This window comes from Nelusetta ayraudi, unplaced genomic scaffold (genome assembly GCF_046127955.1).
Source record: "Nelusetta ayraudi isolate G7.1 ecotype Tasmania unplaced genomic scaffold, CSIRO-AGI_Nayr_v1 ptg000136l, whole genome shotgun sequence".
Classification (NCBI taxonomy): domain Eukaryota; kingdom Metazoa; phylum Chordata; class Actinopteri; order Tetraodontiformes; family Monacanthidae; genus Nelusetta; species Nelusetta ayraudi.
In genome coordinates this window covers 3,114,055-3,135,801 of record NW_027466186.1, presented here as the reverse complement: position 1 = coordinate 3,135,801, position 21,747 = coordinate 3,114,055, and the positions used below count along the sequence as shown (strand labels likewise).

Genomic DNA, 21,747 nt, shown 5'->3' with positions numbered 1-21,747 from the left:
ATCAGTTTAACGCAGGAATGGGCAAACTATGGCCCAGGGGCCATTTGCGGACCGTTAACCTTTTTAATCCAGACCACCAAACTTAATATTAATAGTAAAATAGCTGTATTTCATATTTTTTTTTCAGTGTTTGAGTCATTTCAATAAATGGCTAAATACTGTGGGGCTTCAAAGAATTTTGATATTTTGTTGTTGTTTTGTTGCTTTTGTTCATTTTCAATTGACATTAAAGCACATTTTTGACATCCCATGATATTTATTTCCCTCCTGAAGTGGGTCACCAAAACACTCAATCGAGCGGCTGCTGCTCCAGCCACCTCTGTCACATTTTAGAACCCGTGATGGCCCACCAGTTAAAAAGTTTGCCAACCCCTGGTCTAAGCCCTATCTGATTATTATCGCCAATAATCGCATAAATCTTACGAAGACACAATGCACCTCAGTCAGTCAAAGGCCTGCTTTTGTACCAGATAGCATTATTTATTTTTTTTAGGGATGGTGAGAGTGCTGAAACTGTAGAACCAAACTTAACATTTTGCTTCAAGGACAAAGTAGGTGAAACGACATAAGTCCCCCAGTGCATTTTAGGTCATTAGACGACGGCTCAAAAACCAGCGACCTCGTCAACAGCTCCACAATATCACTGCACACCTTCGTTACGATCGTTCCTCATCTCATAACCGTCATAAAAGCAGCCGCTTGCTGCAGAGACTCTGGCTGAAACGTGAACCCACTCAACGTGAGGAAGAGTGACAGTCCATAACTGCAACAGATATTTCAGTCTGGGTGTTTACACCCCTTGTGAAGAAAAAAGCTGGCCGCGGTAGCTGTGCCTCGTTTCTGCGCGGGCGACGTGCGCGGGGTCACACGTGTCACGTGACAGCCGGCGTGCGAACTAATGAGCGGATGTTACTCGGCGCGAGATGCCGAATTAACTTTGACGCCGTAATCCATCCGCAGCCTGATGGACTGCGGATGGATGTTTTGATGCCGCCGTCCAATCGCTCCAGTGACACAGCAATATTTATGCCTGTCGCTGACGCTTAACGAGAGTCGCGCTGCTGAGGGCTCCGCCGGCTGAGAGCGCTGGAGACAGCAGACAGTCTCAAAAAAAAAACACAACATATTTTCAAATCTAAAGTCAGAGGAAAAACTGGGGTACCGAAATATTACTTTATAATGACAGCTTCCAGTTTGGATGCGTTATAATTTGTTCGGGTCAAAGCAAGAGGTTAAGGAAATTATACGTTTTATTCCAAAGCTTAATAAAAAGAAGAAATACAGTGTTTTTCACTTTACAGACAGTTACCTGAGGATGAAGAGACAGAATATGAGGCAGACTAACAGGAGTAAGGTCTTAACAAGAGAAGTCCTGGATGGAGGGATGGACTTTCAGGAGAGCTTTAGGTTTGAGGAGGAACCCATTGAGGTCGAAGAGATGCTGTGGAGGATTTCGGCAGCCAGTGTGACCAGGTCTCCATGGCACCTGTTCAAGAGGACGACAAGGTTTCTGCTGAATAACTCATTTATATTACATTCACGATGGTGCAAGAACAGAAAACACAAGAGGACTGATAGGGCGACGTGGTAAGAAAAAAAAAAAAAAAAAATCTGATCACCAACCCCGCCAGCCGTGCTCAGGTGGTATCCAGGAGACGCGGAACTGTCGGCTGTCATTCCATCATTATTAGCTGGAGATTTCACTCGGCAAAAAACACGAGGCTCGGGGGTCCAGCTGACCCCCGCGTGCGCATGCATGCAGGCAGGCAGGCAGGCAGGCAGGCTGCACGGGTGACTTCAATTTATAATGACTGGCTGTTTGTCTCAGATGTGAACCTAAGGCTGGAGAGACTCGGCATCAACAGCAGCGGCAGGAAGGAAGGTAGCTGTGGATGAAATCCTCAAGTAGTTGTTCTGTCTAATAGGCCAGATGGAGAAATTGAACTTAAAATATATTGAATTTATTTCACATAGCCAAAAGAAAATCGATAAAAAGTAAAACAGGAGGTTTGCAAATCGATTTTTGTTGTGTTTATTTGTACTAATCCAGCATCCATGCGTTTTCAGAGAAACCCATCTTTGTGCAAACGGGCCCTTAAAACTGTAATAAAACTTGATTTGGATCCAATGCATCCCCCTCCACCCTCCAGGTTGTCTCCTACTCTACCTCCCATCCCCCTCCTCTCTCTACTCCCCCACCACCCCTTTTCTCCCAGGTGTCTTTGAGGGGCCTGACGGCCAGGCCAGCAGAAGCCCCCCCCCCCCCACCCCCCCTCCATTGATTAAAAAACCCACATAATTAACCTAATTAACAGAGCTCCCAGAGGCCGGAGAAAACCTTGAAAGTTTGCGAATTTGGACAGCATAAATTAGACGCGGCAAAGTTTTTCGGGACTTACTGGCGGCGTCGAATTGACACCGAGCAGCTGTGCGGCGGAAAGCGGAAAATTATATAATTGGTTTTAGATTACAGCAAATGGCTATTACGGGATGGCCATTAGCCGCGCAGTCAGTCTGCGCACACCAACAATTTTTTCCATTTTTTTTTTGTTGCCTTTGTGAAATTTGTTTTCCTCCATTTGAGACGCAGCCAAAGTGCTTACAGCACAATTTAGACGACAATTTCATTTTTTCACAGGAATACGTAAGTTTGTCCAACTGCTCTTCCTCTGAGCAATTATTGCAATTGCTTAACAACAACATTCTAAATACCTGCACAATGTTTTCTTTTCACCAGACAAGGGATGGGAATGACTAGACATTTGTTTGACTGCTCTTAAATGAGGAGAAATGCAGTGAGAGGACTTCATCACGGACCATAAGAGGAGGTTGTTGGTTATTTTCAACATCACCACAGACCTGTGATAAGATGAAGATAAGATGGAACCTAAAGACAAATTAGCTTTTCTGTTTGTTTTTTTCTGGCACTGAGAATAATTTGATTGTTCAGACTAAATGATTTTTTATATTGCACACCTCTTGGCTACGAGCGGATATATTGGTATTAATATCACTTTATCAGATTTGATGGCAGTGTCTCCTGGACATTTAGTTGATACCACACAAGCGCCGTCATTCTCACTCTCTTATTGTTTACTTTGCTGTTTATTTGAGTTTCCAAAGGGCGGAATTCCTTCTCTAAATACAACTCCAGAACAGTCATGTGCACTGGAGAAGGTCTCCATTGACGTACTGCAGTCTACAATTTTAAGTCATTTCATCAACATTCCATTTACATTCCCTTGTATTGAGTTTGTGCAAAAGCTAAATATCAAAATAAAAACTGGTAATGGAAACATCTAAACTTCGAAAAATCTTTCAAATGCCGCTAAAAGGTTTTCCGATCTCATGAGGTGGTTTTTCAGACAATATAGAGGTACATCGCAGAAGTGTCATGGAAACACTTTTTTTGCTTTTACACGTCACCGTGTAAAAGCTGTCGCCCAAATCCTTCATAGACTCAGAGAGTCGATACTCGTCGTTGCTGAGTGTTACTGATTTGCAGCCACTGGTGCCTGCGAATCTGACTCGACGCTTAACCAAATTTGAGGATTTTGGCCTCAAGGCTTTTTCTTCAGGTTGGGGAGGCCGTGGGTGAGGCTCCGCCCTCCTTCTACATTTGCTCAGCAGCCCGCGGAGGGCTTGAAAAGACATTCCTCAGGTTGCCATGGCGCAACGCTGAATGACATCATTTAGGTTTGGGATCCCGGCCCAGACCTTCCCACTCTCCATCCCTCTCCTCCTTCCGCCCCAGCTCCTCTCTCATACTCTCAATTAAACCCCTCCCCTTCCCCACCCATCTCTTCTTCTCCCCTCTCCTCATAACTCCTTTCATCTCCTGCCCTTTCTCCTAAAACCTCTGCTCCCCTCCTCCTGCCGCTAAACCGGTGGGAGTGTGCCAGTCTCAGTCACTTCAAAGGCGCAGGGCTGATCTCCACTTTCATCTGCCGGGGCAGAAGGAGAGGAGAGGAGAGGAGGCGAGAGGAGGCGAGAGGAGAGGAATGAAGTGGGAGAGGGAAAAGAAAGAGGGAAGGAGGTGAAATAGAGAGGAAAAAATGAGGGAAGGGGAGAGCGAAAGTGGTGGTGGTGGTGGTGGGGGGGGGAGGGGGCGGGGGGTCGAGAAGTGGCTGGAGAGGGAGACCACGAGGGGAAGAAAAGGGGGCGAGCAAGGAGAAAGGAGGGGGGAGAGGGAGGGAGAGGCCCCCATATAGCACGACAACAATACACCTTTATTAGCAATGTGACAGGGTGCATGAGTGTGATGGAGGGACACGGGGTGTGAATGTAGGAAGGGGTGAAAGCCACTGTGTGCATGTGTGTTTGTGTGTTTGTGTGTGTGTGTGTGTGTGTGTGTGTGTGTGTGTGTGTGTGTGTGTGTGTGTGTGGAGAGGGAGAAAGACACAGAGCTCTCAGCCATCAAAGAAAAAACCCAAACTCTCCGGTGCGGGGGAGTGGGAGGGGGAAGGCAGCGTTCAGCCCACACACTCATAAAGAGTCATCAGGTGCAAAAGCATCGCAGCACTCGCCAGGAGAATACACACACGAGCGCGCCTTGTTTGCACCGCACTGCGTCCGACTTGCCTCGACAGGTCGGCGAACCCAGTCATAAAACATCAACGCCATGAAGCCAGTTAGAACCTTGCCTTCAGAAACATTATCTCTGGATAGAATGTCAATATCAGACCTATTCATGCTTGGTCATAAAGCATTGTGACTTGTTAAAAAATTTGTTTAAAGGTTGTAAAATGATGTCAACACGCTATTGGCTCAAAGGCCCAGGCTGTAGGATTTAGTAGCATCGACTGGTAAGAAAGAATATTGCAAACAAAAAAAGGAAATTATAATCCCTGTTTTTAGACGCCAGTTATTCACATTGAGTGATCTTATGAGCAACATTCATCTGTGTTTTCTGTGTTTCTTCTGAGTAGAACCCTTTAAATGTTCCAATCCAGCCCTTGAAAAGTGAGTTTCAACTGCAGTCAGCCATTAAACAGACAAAGTTGCAGTCGTTTGTTGTGAAAATGACTCATTCGTGATTAATCTCCATAAATTAGAATGAAAAAAAAAAGAGAGCCGCTAAAACGCGCCACGCATTTGAATTAAAAGAAAAAATAGATGGTAGCAAATTCAATGTGTGACTTGCTACAGAAACAAACTGTATCACACCTGTTGGACGTGGACACATCTTGCAGTAGATTCATTAGCTCCGCCCCTTCGCTGCACTCGAACCAGTCAGTGCGCTCCGTAGTTTGCACCTGAAGGTAGAGGGAGTGAGAGAGTGAGCAGAGTGAGACGCACACACAGGGTGGCGAGTGTGACACGTGAAATGAAATAAATGTCATAGCAGGCTCTCAGTCAGCCAGCTGTATCAACAGGAAGACGACTCCCTCAATAACACGTTTACAAATGCGCCACTTCGCTGTTACTGTGCAGATTAACACGAGTAAGAAGTGGCTGGAAAGACAGCAAAGCAGGAAACAGAAAGGTGACAAACGTATTCTTTTTTAAATAAAGTGAATCAGCTGTTGCCAGTAAAACACTCATCACAAGGCGAACGACAGAGAGAATAAATGTGAGCGTCAGGGGGTCGGGATTTCCTCCGACGCCACGCACCAGACATCGCGTTACAGGTGGAGACGTTACCTGAGCGAGCGGCTGAGAAACTGTACGTGTCACTGTGGGAGGAGACAGAGCAGCTGGACCTTGCGAGATGACGAGACCTTTCCCCAAACTGTCATCAGACTCGGGAGACGTTTAAAAGCCGTCACTAGCTTCTGGACGGAGCAGCAGCACAAGTCTGGGCTCGTTTATGGTCAGCGTTGCCAACTTTCATTCAGAGGGATAAAGGACGCCACCTGCCAACACACACTAGAAATAAGATGAACGTTTAAATTGTGTTAAAAACTTTTAATTGAACATATTTTAGAGAACAATCAATAAAGTGGAAGGGTGGATGGCTTTTACAGAGGAATTAAAGCTGAAAAGAACACGCAATCCTGATTCATAGCCCACTCTATGCAAGCTACGCAGCCAGCGCACAGTTGTTGTGGATGGGTTGCGCAATGGTATTGGCCGCAGCTACCTAGATTGCGGTTTTGAACGCAAACTCTATGGAAACGGACGTGAGTTTGCATCGAAAATAAATTTACATTCAAGACAACTCAGAAATAAGGGACAAACCCCCGTCCAGTATCCATTTAAAAAGGCGACGTATTTTAATGGACGCTTGGCAACTCTGTGTCCGGCACACGACCTTCTCTAACCGCGTAGCAGGTTTAACGGTTTGTGTCGAGGTCGTCGCATGTCCTAACCTCCCTCCAGCGTCTCACCAAACTGGTCTGGGTGATTATCACAGAACATATATTTCATTTTTCAGCAACATTAAACATCATTCAAAAAAAAAAAAAAAAAATCCAGCTGAATGTTTTCTCTGAAATCTCTGTTCCTTCAGCCCTGTCCAAACACGTCTCCCCCACACTGTGAGGTCCAGAATCCACACCCAGCACGTCAACACCTGGCCCACACCATGCCCCTGTGCGTGTGTATGTGTGTGAGTGTGTGTGTGCGTGCGTGTGACTGCAGGTGTCTCATTTGAAATAGGGAGGGGATTCACAGCTGCGCTGAATTCAGACTTACAATCTGATCTCATCTTTTTTTATTATTAGATCATTATTTTTTTTATTTATTGTGGAGCCAACGTGAAGGCCGGCCAAGAGTTTGCACATTATTTTCTTTCTGTCAGCGCCGGTCAAAGCGCTGTCGGTGTTGAAACGCACAGGTGTGCGACTTGAGCGGCCGGCGCGTCCTTGTGTTCGTGAGCGTGTTCCCTTTCATCTTTGGTGACATCACCTCTTGTCTCTCGGCGGCGACACGGCGCCGTAGTTGCTTGGCAACGAGGTTAGGAGGAGACAGAGACGCACCCCATCTAATCTCACTCACACACACACACACACACACACACACACACACACACACCAGCCCAGTCGTCACCCTCCGCTTCCCCTTCATCCTTTTCCTTTTCATGATTTACTGACCAGCTCTGTTGAGTGAGACGAGCCGCACAGACAGGAAGTGGAGGACGGACGGGCGATTATACTACAGACACTTTGCACATGTAGTAACATCACAAATGGGTTTAGTCTATGTGTACAGAGGTAGAAACAAGTTTTTGGACACCTGATGCGATAAGATGCACTTGGAGACTTGAGGCTGATTCTCTAATGATTAGAGAATCAGCCTCAAGTCTCCAAGTGCAGTTTATTTTAGTGCAATAGCATCAGTCACCCACATGCTGCACATGCACTGTTCCCAACTGGCCAGCCCAGAACTGGATGTTTCAGCCACATGATGTCCCTTTGCAACACATCCACAGTACGAGAGGACAAGAAGAGCAATAATTTAATTTGTCCTATTTGGTCTTATTCATAATAAAGAACAAAATAATTACACACTCACACACACACACACACACACACACACACACCCCTCTGGAAAATATTTAATGACAATAATACAATAATTGGGATTGAGTACAATTTTATGGATGTCCGAAAACTTTTTTCCACGACTGTATGAGTTCAAAGTTTCTGTCCATGTGTATAAAAAAAATGTATGTCTTCATTAAAACAAAAACGTGTTGAATCTAAAGTAATTTTCAGAGGGCAGCAGAAACTCGTCCAGTTGTACTTGGCTCATCTTTTACAGTTTGTCTGGGCGATGCGACGCTGGTACTGGAGTCCTGCGATGATGATGATAATGATGATGATGATGATGATGATGATGATGATGATGATGATGATGATCGTGCCAGTCTGCCTGCAACACCCTGCCAGCTTGTGACACACAGCTTGATTGGGTGTGAATGCAGCGCTGATTGCAGCAACACGGGGGTTTGGGGGTGGGGGATGGGGGGGGGGGGGGGCGAACATAAATGATTTCCGTGTAGCTCGGTCACATACTAAAGGTGACAACAATTTCACAGCAGCATTTCAACGCCACCCCCCCACCCAGAAATTGCAGCCATGACGAACGCTTTCTCAGGCAGTCACTGGACTGCAGATGATTATTTTGACCAAAACATCAACACCTTCCAAAATAAATCCAAACTCACCCGGAGAGCCGGATGAAACACAGAGCCTTGTCTTCAGGCTGAGCAGCTAAATTGGAAAATGTCTCACGCTGACCAATCAAACCGCTCGCATGTTATTTTTTTCCTCCCCGTCAAATCAAATTCTCACGAAGCCCCCCCTTTTCATTTAATTAGAGCTATCCGTTGGGTCTCTCAAAGCTGCGTGCCCAAAACATGGAGAGAAAGAGAGGAAAAAAATAAGTTGAAATTTTCACTCACCCCAATTTGATCCACCACTCCCTCCCTCCCCTGCCCCCTCCCTTTTCCCTTTCTAAGCTATTAGCGGGATCTTTGATTGAGATTAACAGAGCCCTGAAATCAATGAGAGATAATTAAAAAGCTTTTGTTGAAGGGCAGGCACTTGGCTGGGTGTGTAGGTGTGTGTTTGATAGAGAGTGACTCATTGTATTCCCCTGATGAAACGTGCCCGCGTGTGCCCGCGTGCGTGTGCAAGTGTGCGCACGCGCGTGTTGTGAAAAACGACTGTGTGACATTTTTCAAAGGTGCACGCTGCTCTCTGCCAAGCGAGTCGCTGATTAACAGCGTAAAAAAAGCCAACTCTGCAAAGGGTCTGAGAGGCTGCTCTCACTTTTTTTTTTTTTTTTCCGGAGAGCTTAAAATAATCGGCGCCTTTTACGTTGGGGAAAGAAAAAATACAAGGTAGGGAAAGAGTGTTGCTGAGAAAACATTAATGATTCAGTGTGTAGGATTTAATGGCACCTAGTGGTGTGTTTGCCGGATGACACTGCTCAACCTCACCTACGGGAGCTGTGAAAGAAGAAGAAGAAGAAGAAGAAGAAGAAGAAGAAGAAGAAGAAGAAGAAGAAGAAGAAGAAGAAGAAGAAGAAGAAGAAAAACCCACAACAAACCCGGACGCCGTTTTTCTGTTTTTTACGACTTTACTTTACAGTTCCTGCCATATAAAAAGGAGATTCTAACTTAACACACACATTGATTAAAGTAAAAGTCCTCAAGTCGACGTTCAAACTTCACTCATGGTTGTTTTGGCGCGCATTATGAAACGCTACTCCTGTACTAATGACTCGAGCGAGATCTTAATTTAAGTTTCCCGGTAACTATGGATTCCAGATCAATACTTCAACCCTGCCATGGTTTGCTGGAAAACTTCAGCTCAGTTTGTCGTGACGGACAAAAATCCATAAAGGGGCCCTGATAGCGGAACAGCATTCTGTCAATCTCGGTTCCCTCAAACATTCTTCACAAACAAATCAATAAAGGATCTCTAAGAGGAGGTGAAAATAATATCTCTGGTGCAGCCACCTGGTTCCTCAGACTGGAACCTACCGGGCCACTACCATTTCATTTATTTTCAGCAAGGAGACTGCCGGCCATGAGTTGCTGTTTTTGATTAGAGCTATTGACAGTAGCTGTGTTTCCATTACCCCTAGAATTATGCAAAACCTAAATTTCGCAATAAAAACTGATAATGGAAACACCTAAAAGTAAAAAAAAAACTCTCAAATATAGCTAAAAGGCTTTTATGCTCTCATGGGGTGGTTTTTCCAGACATATGGACAAAGGCGGAGAGGGAATATTTTTGGCAAGAATTCAAAGAGAAAAATATAACAACCACTCTTGACAGCAAACACATGTAAACAAACAAAAGCAAACGTAATTCTGGTAAAATCTCGCGGGATGAGTTTTTTTTTTTAACGCGTTTCACACCATTCAATGGAAACACCTGCAAATCGCAATTGTACTTTGTCGAAATTTTAGAAATATCACTTTTATTTTGCGAACAACTGCAATGGAAACGCAGCGAGCGGCAAAACATTTAGAAGTTTGGATTTAGAATGCGACTCCTTTGCTTTCCTTTTGTGCATAACTGGACATTGCCATCAACAGGTCGGTCCAAATCCTGCGCTAACTGCTCCCCTCTCGTAAATTAGTCCGCAACAAGGCAGAGCGCCGTGTGTGCTGGGTGGCGGAGAGCGCCGAGCTTAAGTGACTCACGCGCTCGCTATGAGCGGGAAACCGAAACCCACAATTTTGTGCGCGTTACTCATGTCGGTGAGCAAGACGGAGAGTCACACAGACACACACCCCCGCGTTAGCGGAACTGTGAGCCGCGTGGTTAATGAGGGGAGTTTTCACGGGAAGATCATTTGGACTGGAGACTCGGGCGTGCGTGTGTGTGCTTGTGGGGACAGAGTTGATGTGTGGGTGGTTCAGGTGGCTGGAACAAATTAGTAAGGGGATAAAACACACACACACACACACACACACACACACACACACACACACACACACACGGGGAGTCTTCCTCTCAGACACACACAGCGCTCAGGCGCAGCCTTCAGTCAGATCACATGATCTCGGGGTGACAGCTGACCTTGTGTCCCACGTGCAGAAACTATTTCAGCGAGCCCGCGGCCGGGCCAAAACATTAGGAATGCATTTTACATAATTCATGGAGGTCCGCGGATAAAAATAAATAAAAAATACAAAAAAAAAAAAAAGAAGAAAAAAATCAGGCAAAAAGCTCAGACCGACTTAAGGTTTTCTTTTTGCCGGGGTGCCTCTGTTTTTAAGGAGCTCTTCAAATTAATATTGGATAATTCTGCACAGCCCTGGAAGAAATTCAACGATTTTCCCTCACCGCCCCCCCCCCCCCCCTCTCTCTCTCTCTCCCTCTCTCTCTCTCTCTCACACTTTCCAGGGCGCAACAATCCTTGAATAGTGCATCGTCCTTCACTTTCTCCAACGCAGGCAAACTTCAGCTCGGGCTACTGCAACTCCTTGAACGGTTTGCCATCAGGGCTTCGCCCGACTGGCGGCGGATGCAAACCGAGAGCTTCTCGCTTCCACCGCCCGCACAACACACCCCTCCCCTGCTCCCAGTGAGGACAGCGCGGGCGCCTGGTATAAATCTTATATTGCAGAGTCATCCAATATAAATTTGATTTCCCGGGCAGCCCGGGTGCAGCATGTACTGTGTACCAAGCGCCTCCTTCCTCTGGTTCCGCTGCGTCTGCGCAACTTTCAGTCTGGACTTCTTAGTTTCAGTGACCGTGACCTCACACGACGGAAGGTAGGCACACCTGGCAAGTAAAAGGCCCTCAGAAGTGCCCTCACTCTTCGAGGCGCACTTTCATCAAGGTGTCAGAAACATTCCTAATTTTTAGGTCCGTACTGACGCGACAGCATCACGCTGTTGCTGCAGGTGTATGATTCGAATCTCCCAATCCACCATCACCACCACCACGTCCCTAAAGGTGGTGCTCTGTTGGATTGAGATCTGGTGACTGGTGGAGACACTGGAGTCCAGTCAACTCAGTCTCGTGTTCTAGAAACTGGTTTGCGATGATATGAAATTAGTCTCACAGTAAAAGGGTTGGGTTAACTGTTTGTTGCATCTGTGTTTTCTGTGAAGTGTCCTTGGGTGTTCAGAAAGGCGCTTATAAATAAAATGTAATAATACCATTATTACCAACAGCCAAGCCACGTTCAAAGTCACTAAAATCCTCCTTTCTCCTCCCATTCTGATGCTCGCTTGGAACAACAAGTTGTCTTCACCACGTCCACACGTTCAGCTGCTGCCGTGCGATTGGCTGATTAGCTATTTGTGTTACCAAGCGATTGGACAGGTGTGCTGAATAACGTGGCCGGTGAGTGTACATTTATCTGTTACAATTTGGGGGGCAATTGACTGTTGGGAGAACGTTCACCACAGCCACCTGTCAAGGGGAGCTGATGAGGAGAATGTTGGCTGGGTCTCTCTCAGTGCCTCCATAGTCTGCTCTCGTTCGAGTCTTTACTTGCCACCAGCAGACAAAATTGGACAGACACGGGAACAGAGTGACGGGAAGATACGAATCAACACTTTCTCTCCCTCTCTGGTCGGCTCCGACTGTCAGTCTGGTTTTCCGGCGAAATCACGCTATTTTGAAAGTGGCGGCTTCTCGGCGGGACCGCCGCTCTCAATAAGGGTTCGATCAGCAGTGACGGTTGCTGAGTAACCCCCCCGCTCCATTCATATTTTATTTGCGTTGTAAAACACATAGAAATCAGAGGTGGGGCGGTGGCTCTCGAGGCTCTAGAACTGGCATGGACAAACTATGGCCCAGGGGCCATTTACGGCCTATTAAGCTGTTTATTCCAGCCCACCAAACTTGAAGAAATTATATTAATAGTCAATACGTAATGAAATAGCTGTAATTCATCAATTTTTTTACAGTATTTTAACAATCATGTCAAAAGAGCTAAATATCGTAGAGCTTCAAAGACGCATATTTTGTTGTAACGCTTTTCAATAGACATTAAATCACGTTTTATACTTATCCCATTTTTGATATTTTTTTCTCGAATGAGGTTGGTCACCAAAAAACACTCCATCCATCTGCTTCTGCTCTGACCCCCTCTGTCAAATTTCACAACTCATGGTGGCCCACCAGTCAAAAAGTTGACCCACCCCTGGACTAGAATGACACAGGAGTAAATCGATATCCGCACGTGCGCCGCCACTCACCAGCCGCTTGACGACCCTGAGCGCCGTGCGCCCGATGCGCAGCGCGTCGTCCTGCAGGCGCGCGCGCAGCAAGCGCTCGAAGCTGCGCAGGCAAGGCGGCGACAGGCAGCCATCGCCATCGCCGCCATACAGCTGCACCAGCAGGGACACGCAGTGCAGCGACTCCTCCCACACCTCCTGGTTCTCACTGGAAAACTGCAGAGAGACACCAAGCAGGTCGGAAATGGGAGAAACTTTGCTGTTTGTTTCCATTGTTTCCTCCGTAAAGCATCTTTGGGACTTACACTCTTATGTAGGTTGTTGCTTGTTATAATTCAATGCAATGCATACGTTGAATGAAAAGCCCGGGAGATATTTCTACATCATAAGGTCCTCTGATAACACAGAATACTACACAAATGGAAAAAAAATTAGAGTATCATCTACTGGTGGATCTCCTTTGCACACACGTGCGCGTGCACACACTTTATCTCATGACTTATAAATGAAGACAGGCAGTATACAGAGATGCACGCTGGAATAAGCCCATAAAATTTGCCTGTATGCACGCTGTATGTTTAAAGAGACAGTACGCATACTACATAGAGACATATAGATGTATATACACGTATATATATATACAGCTATGTATGGATATATAGCTGTATATATATATGTACACACACACACACACACACACACACACACGTATATACAGTATGTAAATACTGTATATATACGGACAGACAGACATAGATAGATAGACAGATAGATAGATAGATAGATAGATAGATAGATAGATAGATAGATAGATGTATAGATATTTTTTTTTAGGTCTCACCATGAGTATGAGGCGTGAGCCGAGTCGGCTCAGGGGTCGGTTTTGTCGGAGAAGTTTCTCTGCTGCCTCCGTCTCTGCCGCTGGACAAGATAGCCCCTGGCTCTGTACACACACGCACACATACATTAAATCATTTATAAAGATTTGACAGTCAATAATGACGGATCCAGAGACCTGCCAAGACAGATGGACTTGACAGGGAAACGGCGGCTCGTCGGTATTCAACTTCACTTTTTTTAACGGAGAACTTCAGGATGATGCAGAGCTGGGTGGGGAGTAGTGGGGGGGCAGTGTGTGTGTGTGGAGGGGTGGAAGGTTGGGGGTCCCACATGTGTCACATGGATCCATTTTTGATGAGATTTTAAGGCAATCTGCTCACCTCCTCATTAGCGCCTCTGTTCCTCACTTTGGCTTATTTTAGTTCACCACGTGCCTACAGTGGGACTTCAGGCCAATTAGCTGCTGAATAATGTGATTAAGACTGTCACACATTTTCCCAGAGTGCCTCTCTGTTGTGCTGCCTCCACTTTCTCTCTGTCCTGTGTATATATTTATAAGTATGTGTATGTATATATATATATGTACACACACATATATATACGGAATGGGACTGTGCCTCTCTCTTTCTCTTCCGACTAGCGCAGTAATAGTTTGGGGAGTGCGGTCTAGACACGTCCTCTCTGCTTATCAGGCCTTATTACCCAAATGAATTTGGTTTGGGAAGAAGTTTTCTTTTTAATGAGCTTTGCATTTCTCACAGAATTGATTTCCGCTGCGCTCCCCTCCGCCTGCTCCTCTCCCATCTCCGTCTCTCCTTCCATCTCTCCTCCACCCTCCTCCTCCTCGCTCCCGCTGCCGTCCTTCTCTCCTGTCCCTCCCCCACCCCCACCACCTCCTTTTACCTCACCTCCCCTTTAGCCCCCTCCCCCTGCCCACCTCCCCCCTCTGTCCGGGGCATTAATATGTATGTGCTGGGCTGGTGTGTGCACTATGGGGAGATGATGGGGGGCTGGTGTGTATGTCTATATGTGAGCGTATGTGGGTGTGAGTGTTTCGGGTTGTGTGTGTATGTGTGTGTGTGTGTTGGAAGGCTGGCTGAGGACAAAGCCAGTGGTGATAATGAGGCCGCAGGGACATAGCCAGACAGGCCCCTTTTCTGTGTGTGTCAGTGTGTGTGTGTGTGTGTGTGTGTGTGTGTGTGTGTGTGTGTATGTGTGTGTGTGTGTGTGTGTGTGTGTCAGAATCGGGACCACATCCGCCTTCTCCTGAGTCCGCAACTTCAATATTGCAGTTGCTTAAAACTGCGAGCTTTCACTACACACATCAATGGAGGTGTGCACATGTGCACGTGCACGCAGACATTCACGCACACACACACCCACACGCACACACTAGTCTTCAGGGACAAGATGCAAGGGCAACATTTTAAGGGGGTTGACTTTGTGATTGGGCACTCAGCAGGGATTAAACTGGTGAAAATTGGTGAATTAGTCTCAGCAATGAAGTCCGAGTCTGTCATGAAACACGATCAAGACTGACAAAACCTAAAACTGGCTGTTAGAGGCTGTTTTGGGGGGAGTCAGAACATCTCTGTGAACTTTTGATCGTGAGACTTTGACAAGATACGACTCATTTGGTCATAGTGCTGGAACTCTGGCAGTCGCTGTGGTTGGAGCAGACTGGAGAAAAAAATAAAATAAAAAAAACTATTTGGTCTTAATTTGAGAGTATTGCGGCCAAATATTGATATTTGCCTCAGGATGTATATATTTTTTAAGGTTGAGCATTAACCAAAGATGGACTCAAGCTTGTATTTATGTGAAACCCGTTGTTGAGGTCCAAAGCACAGAAGGGATATGATATTAAAACAGAGATAACATTAATGTGAGCAATTTAGACAATTTTTTTTCCTTCAAAGACGATTCAGCAGCTGGCTGCAGTCGCGGTCACTAGAGGACAGCCGACAGTGGCAAGACAGCTCAGAAATGATGCTGCGTTTGTGAACCACTCCTCCGTGTACTGATTCGAGCTCAGCGGCCGGCGGTAAGAGGCAAAGTCAGCGAGTCTAACCAGCTACGAGCACGTACCTGCAATGCGGAGCGCACGACGGCAGACGTCTGTCTGAGGATGTTGTGGAGCAGCTCCAGGAGGCCCTGCAACACGAGGTGGCTGACCTTCCTCCCAGCGCGGCCCTCCTCCTCGTCGTCCAGGTAGACGAGCGCGGCCTCCGACAGGGTGCTCACCACCACCTCTACCAGCACTGCGTCAGGGGGGGAATAAACAAGAGGGAAATCATCATAGGATTCCTGGTGCGGTGCATTCTTTTAGACACAGACCTGGCACGGGTTGAATTCAGCAGGGAGAATTAGACTGTGCCAACTCCAACTCAGAGAGCTGCGACACACAAAGAAAAAAAATAGACAATTTCATATAGCTACTCATCTAAAAATACACGTTTTACCCTTTACACGTCGACACTATCTCAAACTAATGTAGAACAAGTTGTAGGGCCGCTGACCCCTGCATGGTCTTAAATAAATAGCTCTGACAAAGTGCGAAACCCTGTACGTTTGCACATTAAATTAATAATAACGTGAGCGGGGAAGATGCTCCCCACTTTGCCAATGATGCTATTGTCGGCTCCAGTCCCAGAGGTGTTCTCACCACACACACGCACACACGCACGCATGCACACACACACACACACACTTGCTTCTGTCAGCGAGGATGGGACACATTGTGGCCTGACAAGTTGACATGACATCCCTGTTCGAATGAATGTGCTCCATGTCTATCAGTAAGTCACCTTACATAACTTTCAGAACAAAAAGTCGCAGCTGGATATACAGATGAATTACATAAACTCCCGTCTTCACTGGGGAAAATACGGCCAGCGTTATTTTCTGTTCCAACAGATCTTTTTTTAGACAGAAGGTGTGTGTGTGTGTGTGCGTGTTTGTGCAACACTGTAGACACTAGAAAGCTATTAAGCTGGCCGGCTGTCAGTGAGCAGTTCCGTAACACTGTCAGGATAACTCATAATTAAATAAACAGGCTGCTCTACTTTGGGGCCGTCCAGTCCAATAGAGGCCTGTTCTTGCCGTTCAGGTGATCCATCAATGCATTGCTGCTGAAATGCAAACTTTCTTATGCCAGGTCATGCATTTTATAAATCATACATTTGTAAAAACCTGCAAAGAATCCACTTAAAACTGTGATAGAGTGTAATTAATGCAATCATGACTTCCTCGAATGGTTCAAGACACATTATCAAAAAGTGATGACCACCTCAGGCATTACAAGAACTTTTTCAAGCAAAAGGTTTATGTTTTAAAAGCTTATGTTTTAAAAGCATAGCTCACGAGAAGTTTGAAGTTGGATGGTCGCACTGTTTTAAATGACTAATATCTAAATACGAAAGCAAGAAATTTGAAAGCTGTCTGCAGTGTTCACATGAGCCTAAGTAGATACGAGTCAGAGATTGTAAGTAAAATATCCCGATGGCTGTTTGGTTTGATGAATGTAGGTGACAGAAGGTAACATGGTGGTAACAGAACATTAGTTAAATCTTTGGATTCAGAAGTTTTCAATCAAGACGAATGAAATGGTTGGAAATTTCAATGGAAATTGACACCGACAATTACATACTGTGCATGCTCATGTTTTCAACTCGCAGTCACACACAGCAGATTTGGCTCTGCTGCAAAACGAATCAGTCAATCATCTGATTGGAACTGATTGGCTGAGTTAAGACACAGGGAAGGATGACGACGTCACAGCAACATATCTCTACTTTAAAATTAAGGATTGAATTCCATGTTCCTACTTACTTGGCAGACTTTTATCAAAACTGGGTTACGTTAAGAAATAAAAATAAATAAATAAAAAAGAGCAAAATAATTAGTCGTGGCAATAGCATGCAGACTTCCACGCTGCCAATGAAGTGCGACTACAGCAACAAGGTCTTCAGAGTGAAGAGAGCACTGCAGTGTGCATTAATAGATCGCTGTCTGAATCCCTTGGTGTTCGACACATTTTCCACCTGTAGTCTCTAATTAAGATTTGGCTCTCGTTCCCTTTTGGGTAGCACTTGATGAAGTCTTGCACAAGAAGTGCCAAAGCCGCCGCCGCCGCCACCGCCGCCGCCGCCGCAGCGCGACGTCTAAACACTGGTGGTTCGTTCCTCGACGACGTGCACGGCCCTGGAAACCGTCAGGAGTGCGGAAGAAAGAGCCTTCCTCGGAAAACAGCAAACTGTTTTGATAACTACTGTACTTTGTCCTATTTTGGAGTTTAGACCTCGCATTAAAAATAGACATTCCACAATGCTTCACAATATTATCTATTTATACACCCTTCTGTTGGGAATCAACAGGATGGATGCGCTCGGCAGAGCTGTATGAGGCAAGTCAGAAAGTTGTTGTTTTTTCCCTTCTTCTCTTTTTTACAGGCGTGAAATCTTACAATTACAGGATATTGTCCAAAAAAAATCAAATGGTTTAATGGAATTATAGAAGGAATCTTTTATTTATATTCTGAAATATATTTGAACTACTAGTCATTGGTTATGAACTATTTTATAATAACGTTCTTTTTTCTGTAATTTCATTATTTTTGCTAGAGCTGTCGTTACACTGACTGCAGTTTTCATTTTATTTCCCCCCACTAGCTGTGTTTCCATTACCCCTATAACTGCGCAAAACCTAAATATCGCAATTAAAAACTGGTAAAGGAAACACCGGAACTTCAAAAAACCTCTCAAATATCACTAAAAGGTTTTGACGCTCTGATGGGGTGGTTCTTCAGACATATTGATATAGAGGTATATCGCAAAAATGCCATAGAAACGCAGCTACTGTCATTTTTAGGCCATTCATTTCCCCTGAAGTTCATGTGTTTTTTCCATTCCTGGCTGATAGTGTATGGTCACTTCTTGAATTGATGTGAATTACACTATTTCGGAATATATTCTTAGCTTTTGAGTTGCCTTTTAGCTTCCGTCCAGCGACTCAGGAAAACATCACTAATTTGAGTAAGTGTAATTATTCCGAGATGTCTCACGACCACGTTCTTAGCATTATCACAACTTTAATATGCGACCGCGGCTGAGTACGGCATAAATTCTGCCAGAGGGCGCTCTTATTGATTGGTCACATATGGAGACGAGGTGGAGAAACCATTACTGCGTTCGCAGCTTTAGGTGCATTTCCCGTTTGGGGAAATTAAGCTGAGGCTGATGTCAAATGGCAAGTTGTGAGAACGGCTGAAATGAATAATTTTGTCACAGAAGCAATTCCCCGAAGGACTCCTTCCTTGCGAAAGGCCGGGGAATGCAGCGCGGACTTGGTCTCTTCTCCACCTCCGAGAGGAGCCCCGAAGTTCTGCGAGGCTTCTGAAGGCACACGGAGCTCCTGAAGAGTTCCAATCGATACCTCAGCCAGAGGAGTCAACTCAGAGGTTCTGCTCCTCTGCATGCTTCTGCCTTTTATAACAGCGTATTTCTCAGTGTGGGTTAACAAACCTTCAATACGTCCTCAGGAGATGCGCTCTGGGCTTCACTTTATCAAATTACCACCTGCAATCCAACAGGAGCTGGAACTCCAGAGTTGAGAGCCACCAAAACTCTCCGCCTCCCTCCCCAGTCGCACCCCCTTCCTCTCCCGACCTGATTTCCTCGGCGCCACTATTTGAGCCCTGAACCCTGTTTTTCCAACTCGAGTGCGCTGCCTCCTCCGTCTAAGTGTCCCGTTCTGTCTCCCTGTCACCTCCCGGCCAACCTCCCATTTTACATTCCCCCCAACTCTATCATCCCTTTTCCTCTCTCTTCCCTCCCTCTGTTGTTCACCCCTCTCTCCAACCGCCCCTCCACCCCCACCCATCTCTGCCGTTCCCTCTGTCTCCGCTCCCCAGGGGGTATTATCTCAGTCGGAGGCAAATCTGCCCAATTATAAACCTCATCTCCTCTTTCTCTCTCCCACTTCCTCCCTCTCTTTCTCTCCCCCGCCTCCCCCCTCTCTCTCTCGCTAGCACCTACCCTGTCGTGCACGTACACAGCAGCAGCAGCAGCCTGAGCGCAAACACATTTACACAAGCGCAGGGGGGGGAGAAAAACCCACCGCCGCCACCACCTCCGTGCTTCTCTCTCCCTGCCGTCTACTTGCCTCCCAACATGAACGTGTTTGCGCACAGCCGCCACCCTTCCCTTCCTCTTTCTGTCACACCTTAAAAAGCCAATTATACACACACACACACACACACACACACACACACACTCTCACGCTCTCTCTTCCCCTCCTCCTCTCTCCTCGCCATCGCCACGCTGATCTGGAGTTAACAACAACTAACAGGAGGGAGAAGGAGGAGAGGGGACGATATAGAAGATTAGCCCAAAATAGTCGATGGGGAAGAGGGTGAGGAAAAAAAAAAACATGGGAACGAGGGAGGAGAGGAGACGACGAAGGGGGGTGGTGAGGGGTGGCGGAGAGCACCGGAGAGTGGCGCGATGAGGAGAGGCACCAAGTTTAGACAGAGGAGGAGTGGAGGAGAGCAGAGATAGCGTTAATTGCCAAGCGAGCATTAGTGCTGTGTTGACAGTTTCTCGTCGAGCGGCGCGCTGATTGGAGGATAATGATGCTGACTGCTGAACTGCGGCACTGCTGACCCGCCGGAACGTGCGGAGGGAGGGGCGATGGCGTGGTTTGTTTTGGGGAGGGCGGACAGACAGACAGACAGACGGGCCGAGGGAGAGACGGAGAGACAGAGCCGGTGACGGAAAGAGAGAAACGGTGGAGGGAAGCGTCAGCGGCTAAAAATAAACGTGGGAATACGACGGCTGCAGCGCCAGAGCGACGGCGTCATCGGCGGCAATTAGTGCGTTTAAAAACTCAAAGTCGGGGAAATATTTACACACGTGCTCAAACACACAAGGAGGCCGGCGTTGCAGAAGGTTTTGTGGCTGGAGCCTTATTTCACTCTGCTCCAATAATTCTGCAGCGCTTCGATTGGGCTGCAGTGCTGCACCTGCATCAGCATTATTAAGCTCACTTGACTTCTGGAGGCACACAACACAAAATAAGCCAGGGTCGTTGCCCAGTGAGCGCGTTATGTTTCTGCAGGTCAGACAGGTAGCGACGCAAACACACAAAAAAAGGTATTTTGGAATACACAACACCGACACCACGAGTTCAACACCGACGGGCCTTCAGAATCAACTCCACTCACTCAGTCGCTGCAGTCCTGCTTTGACACAATGTTCAAAGAGGTAAAAAAAAATGACCATGTACTGCAAAAAAAATGACAATTTCCCCTATGTTTGTTCAGTGTACACAGTCAGACATGATCCACCTTGTTGGTTTACTGGCTCCAGATCCAAGACGGTGTCTCCGCTGAGGGTACACAGTAGGGCCACGGCATTCTGGATGATCCCACAGTTGACATTACTGCTGTTGGCCTGGGCAGGGATCACCCGGAAGGAGGCAAGAAGGAGGACAATTCAAATCAGTCATTGGTAGATAGATGGACAAAAAACTTGCTCAACTATATAAATATGTAACTCTTTCTTTTTCCCTGTTTGTGTGTTTGTGTATTTTCCAAGGCAATGCGTTATTGACTGTGGTCAACCTTGAATTCATTTAAAGGGAATCTGTTTGGTTTTTTTTTAAACAGTAAACACCATCACAAACACGCAGGCACACACAGTTCTTGATAGAATTACTCCAGGTGCAGGCGCGATGCTGGGTCACGGTCATCACATGATGCAGCAGCGCCTGGAGGAACTGGCTTGGCTGAGTGAATACATTAAGAGAGCCAGATGTGGTGCGGTGCCCGCCTCGAGGTGAATTTGTTTCAAGGCCCTGCAGCCCTGACATCATTTTCTCCCCCCAGCCTGACACTCTTGAGGCAATTAACTAGGGAGAAAAAATGTGTTTATGTATTCATTAATATACGTCTGCAGGCTTAAGGGTGAAGCTTCGGTACTCAGAAAGAGAAATTAATGGTGGTGCTTCGCTTGCTATCAACGCTCTTCAGCGCACGCACACACTCACACACACAATTGACCTCTTATTCTGTCTGTGGCGACTAAGTAAGCTTTATTGGTACCTCTGCATTTCCTTTAAGTGGCTATGGTAATGAATACATGCTTATACATACAGTACATGTGTGTCTGACTGACAGAAAACATACAGTCGACCCTTATCGGAGCGTTAAAAAGACATTGTGAATAACTTTAACATTACCTTGGGTTATTCTGAAATTGTACATTTTGGCCCTTCTGTTCCTGCTCTGGTCACAAGCAGCTACCACCACAAA

The 21,747-nt window shown here is 46.3% G+C and overlaps 1 protein-coding gene across 4 annotated transcripts in view; it reads right to left on the bottom strand.

Moving 5' to 3' along the window:
* Nucleotides 1-1,232: 1,232 nt before the first annotated feature.
* Nucleotides 1,233-21,747, bottom strand: part of ulk4 (unc-51 like kinase 4) — a 67,736-nt gene continuing 47,221 nt past the window's right edge. For all 4 annotated transcript variants that reach the window (XM_076012809.1, XM_076012806.1, XM_076012808.1 and 1 more), the window contains 6 exons: nt 20,782-20,887; nt 15,525-15,697; nt 13,438-13,539; nt 12,618-12,812; nt 5,167-5,255; nt 1,233-1,486 (listed from right to left, as the gene is read on the bottom strand). In XM_076012809.1, the coding sequence (XP_075868924.1) occupies nt 1,393-1,486; nt 5,167-5,255; nt 12,618-12,812; nt 13,438-13,539; nt 15,525-15,697; nt 20,782-20,887 (759 nt within the window). In that variant the 3' untranslated portion in view covers nt 1,233-1,392. The remainder of the gene's footprint in view (nt 1,487-5,166; nt 5,256-12,617; nt 12,813-13,437; nt 13,540-15,524; nt 15,698-20,781; nt 20,888-21,747) is intronic.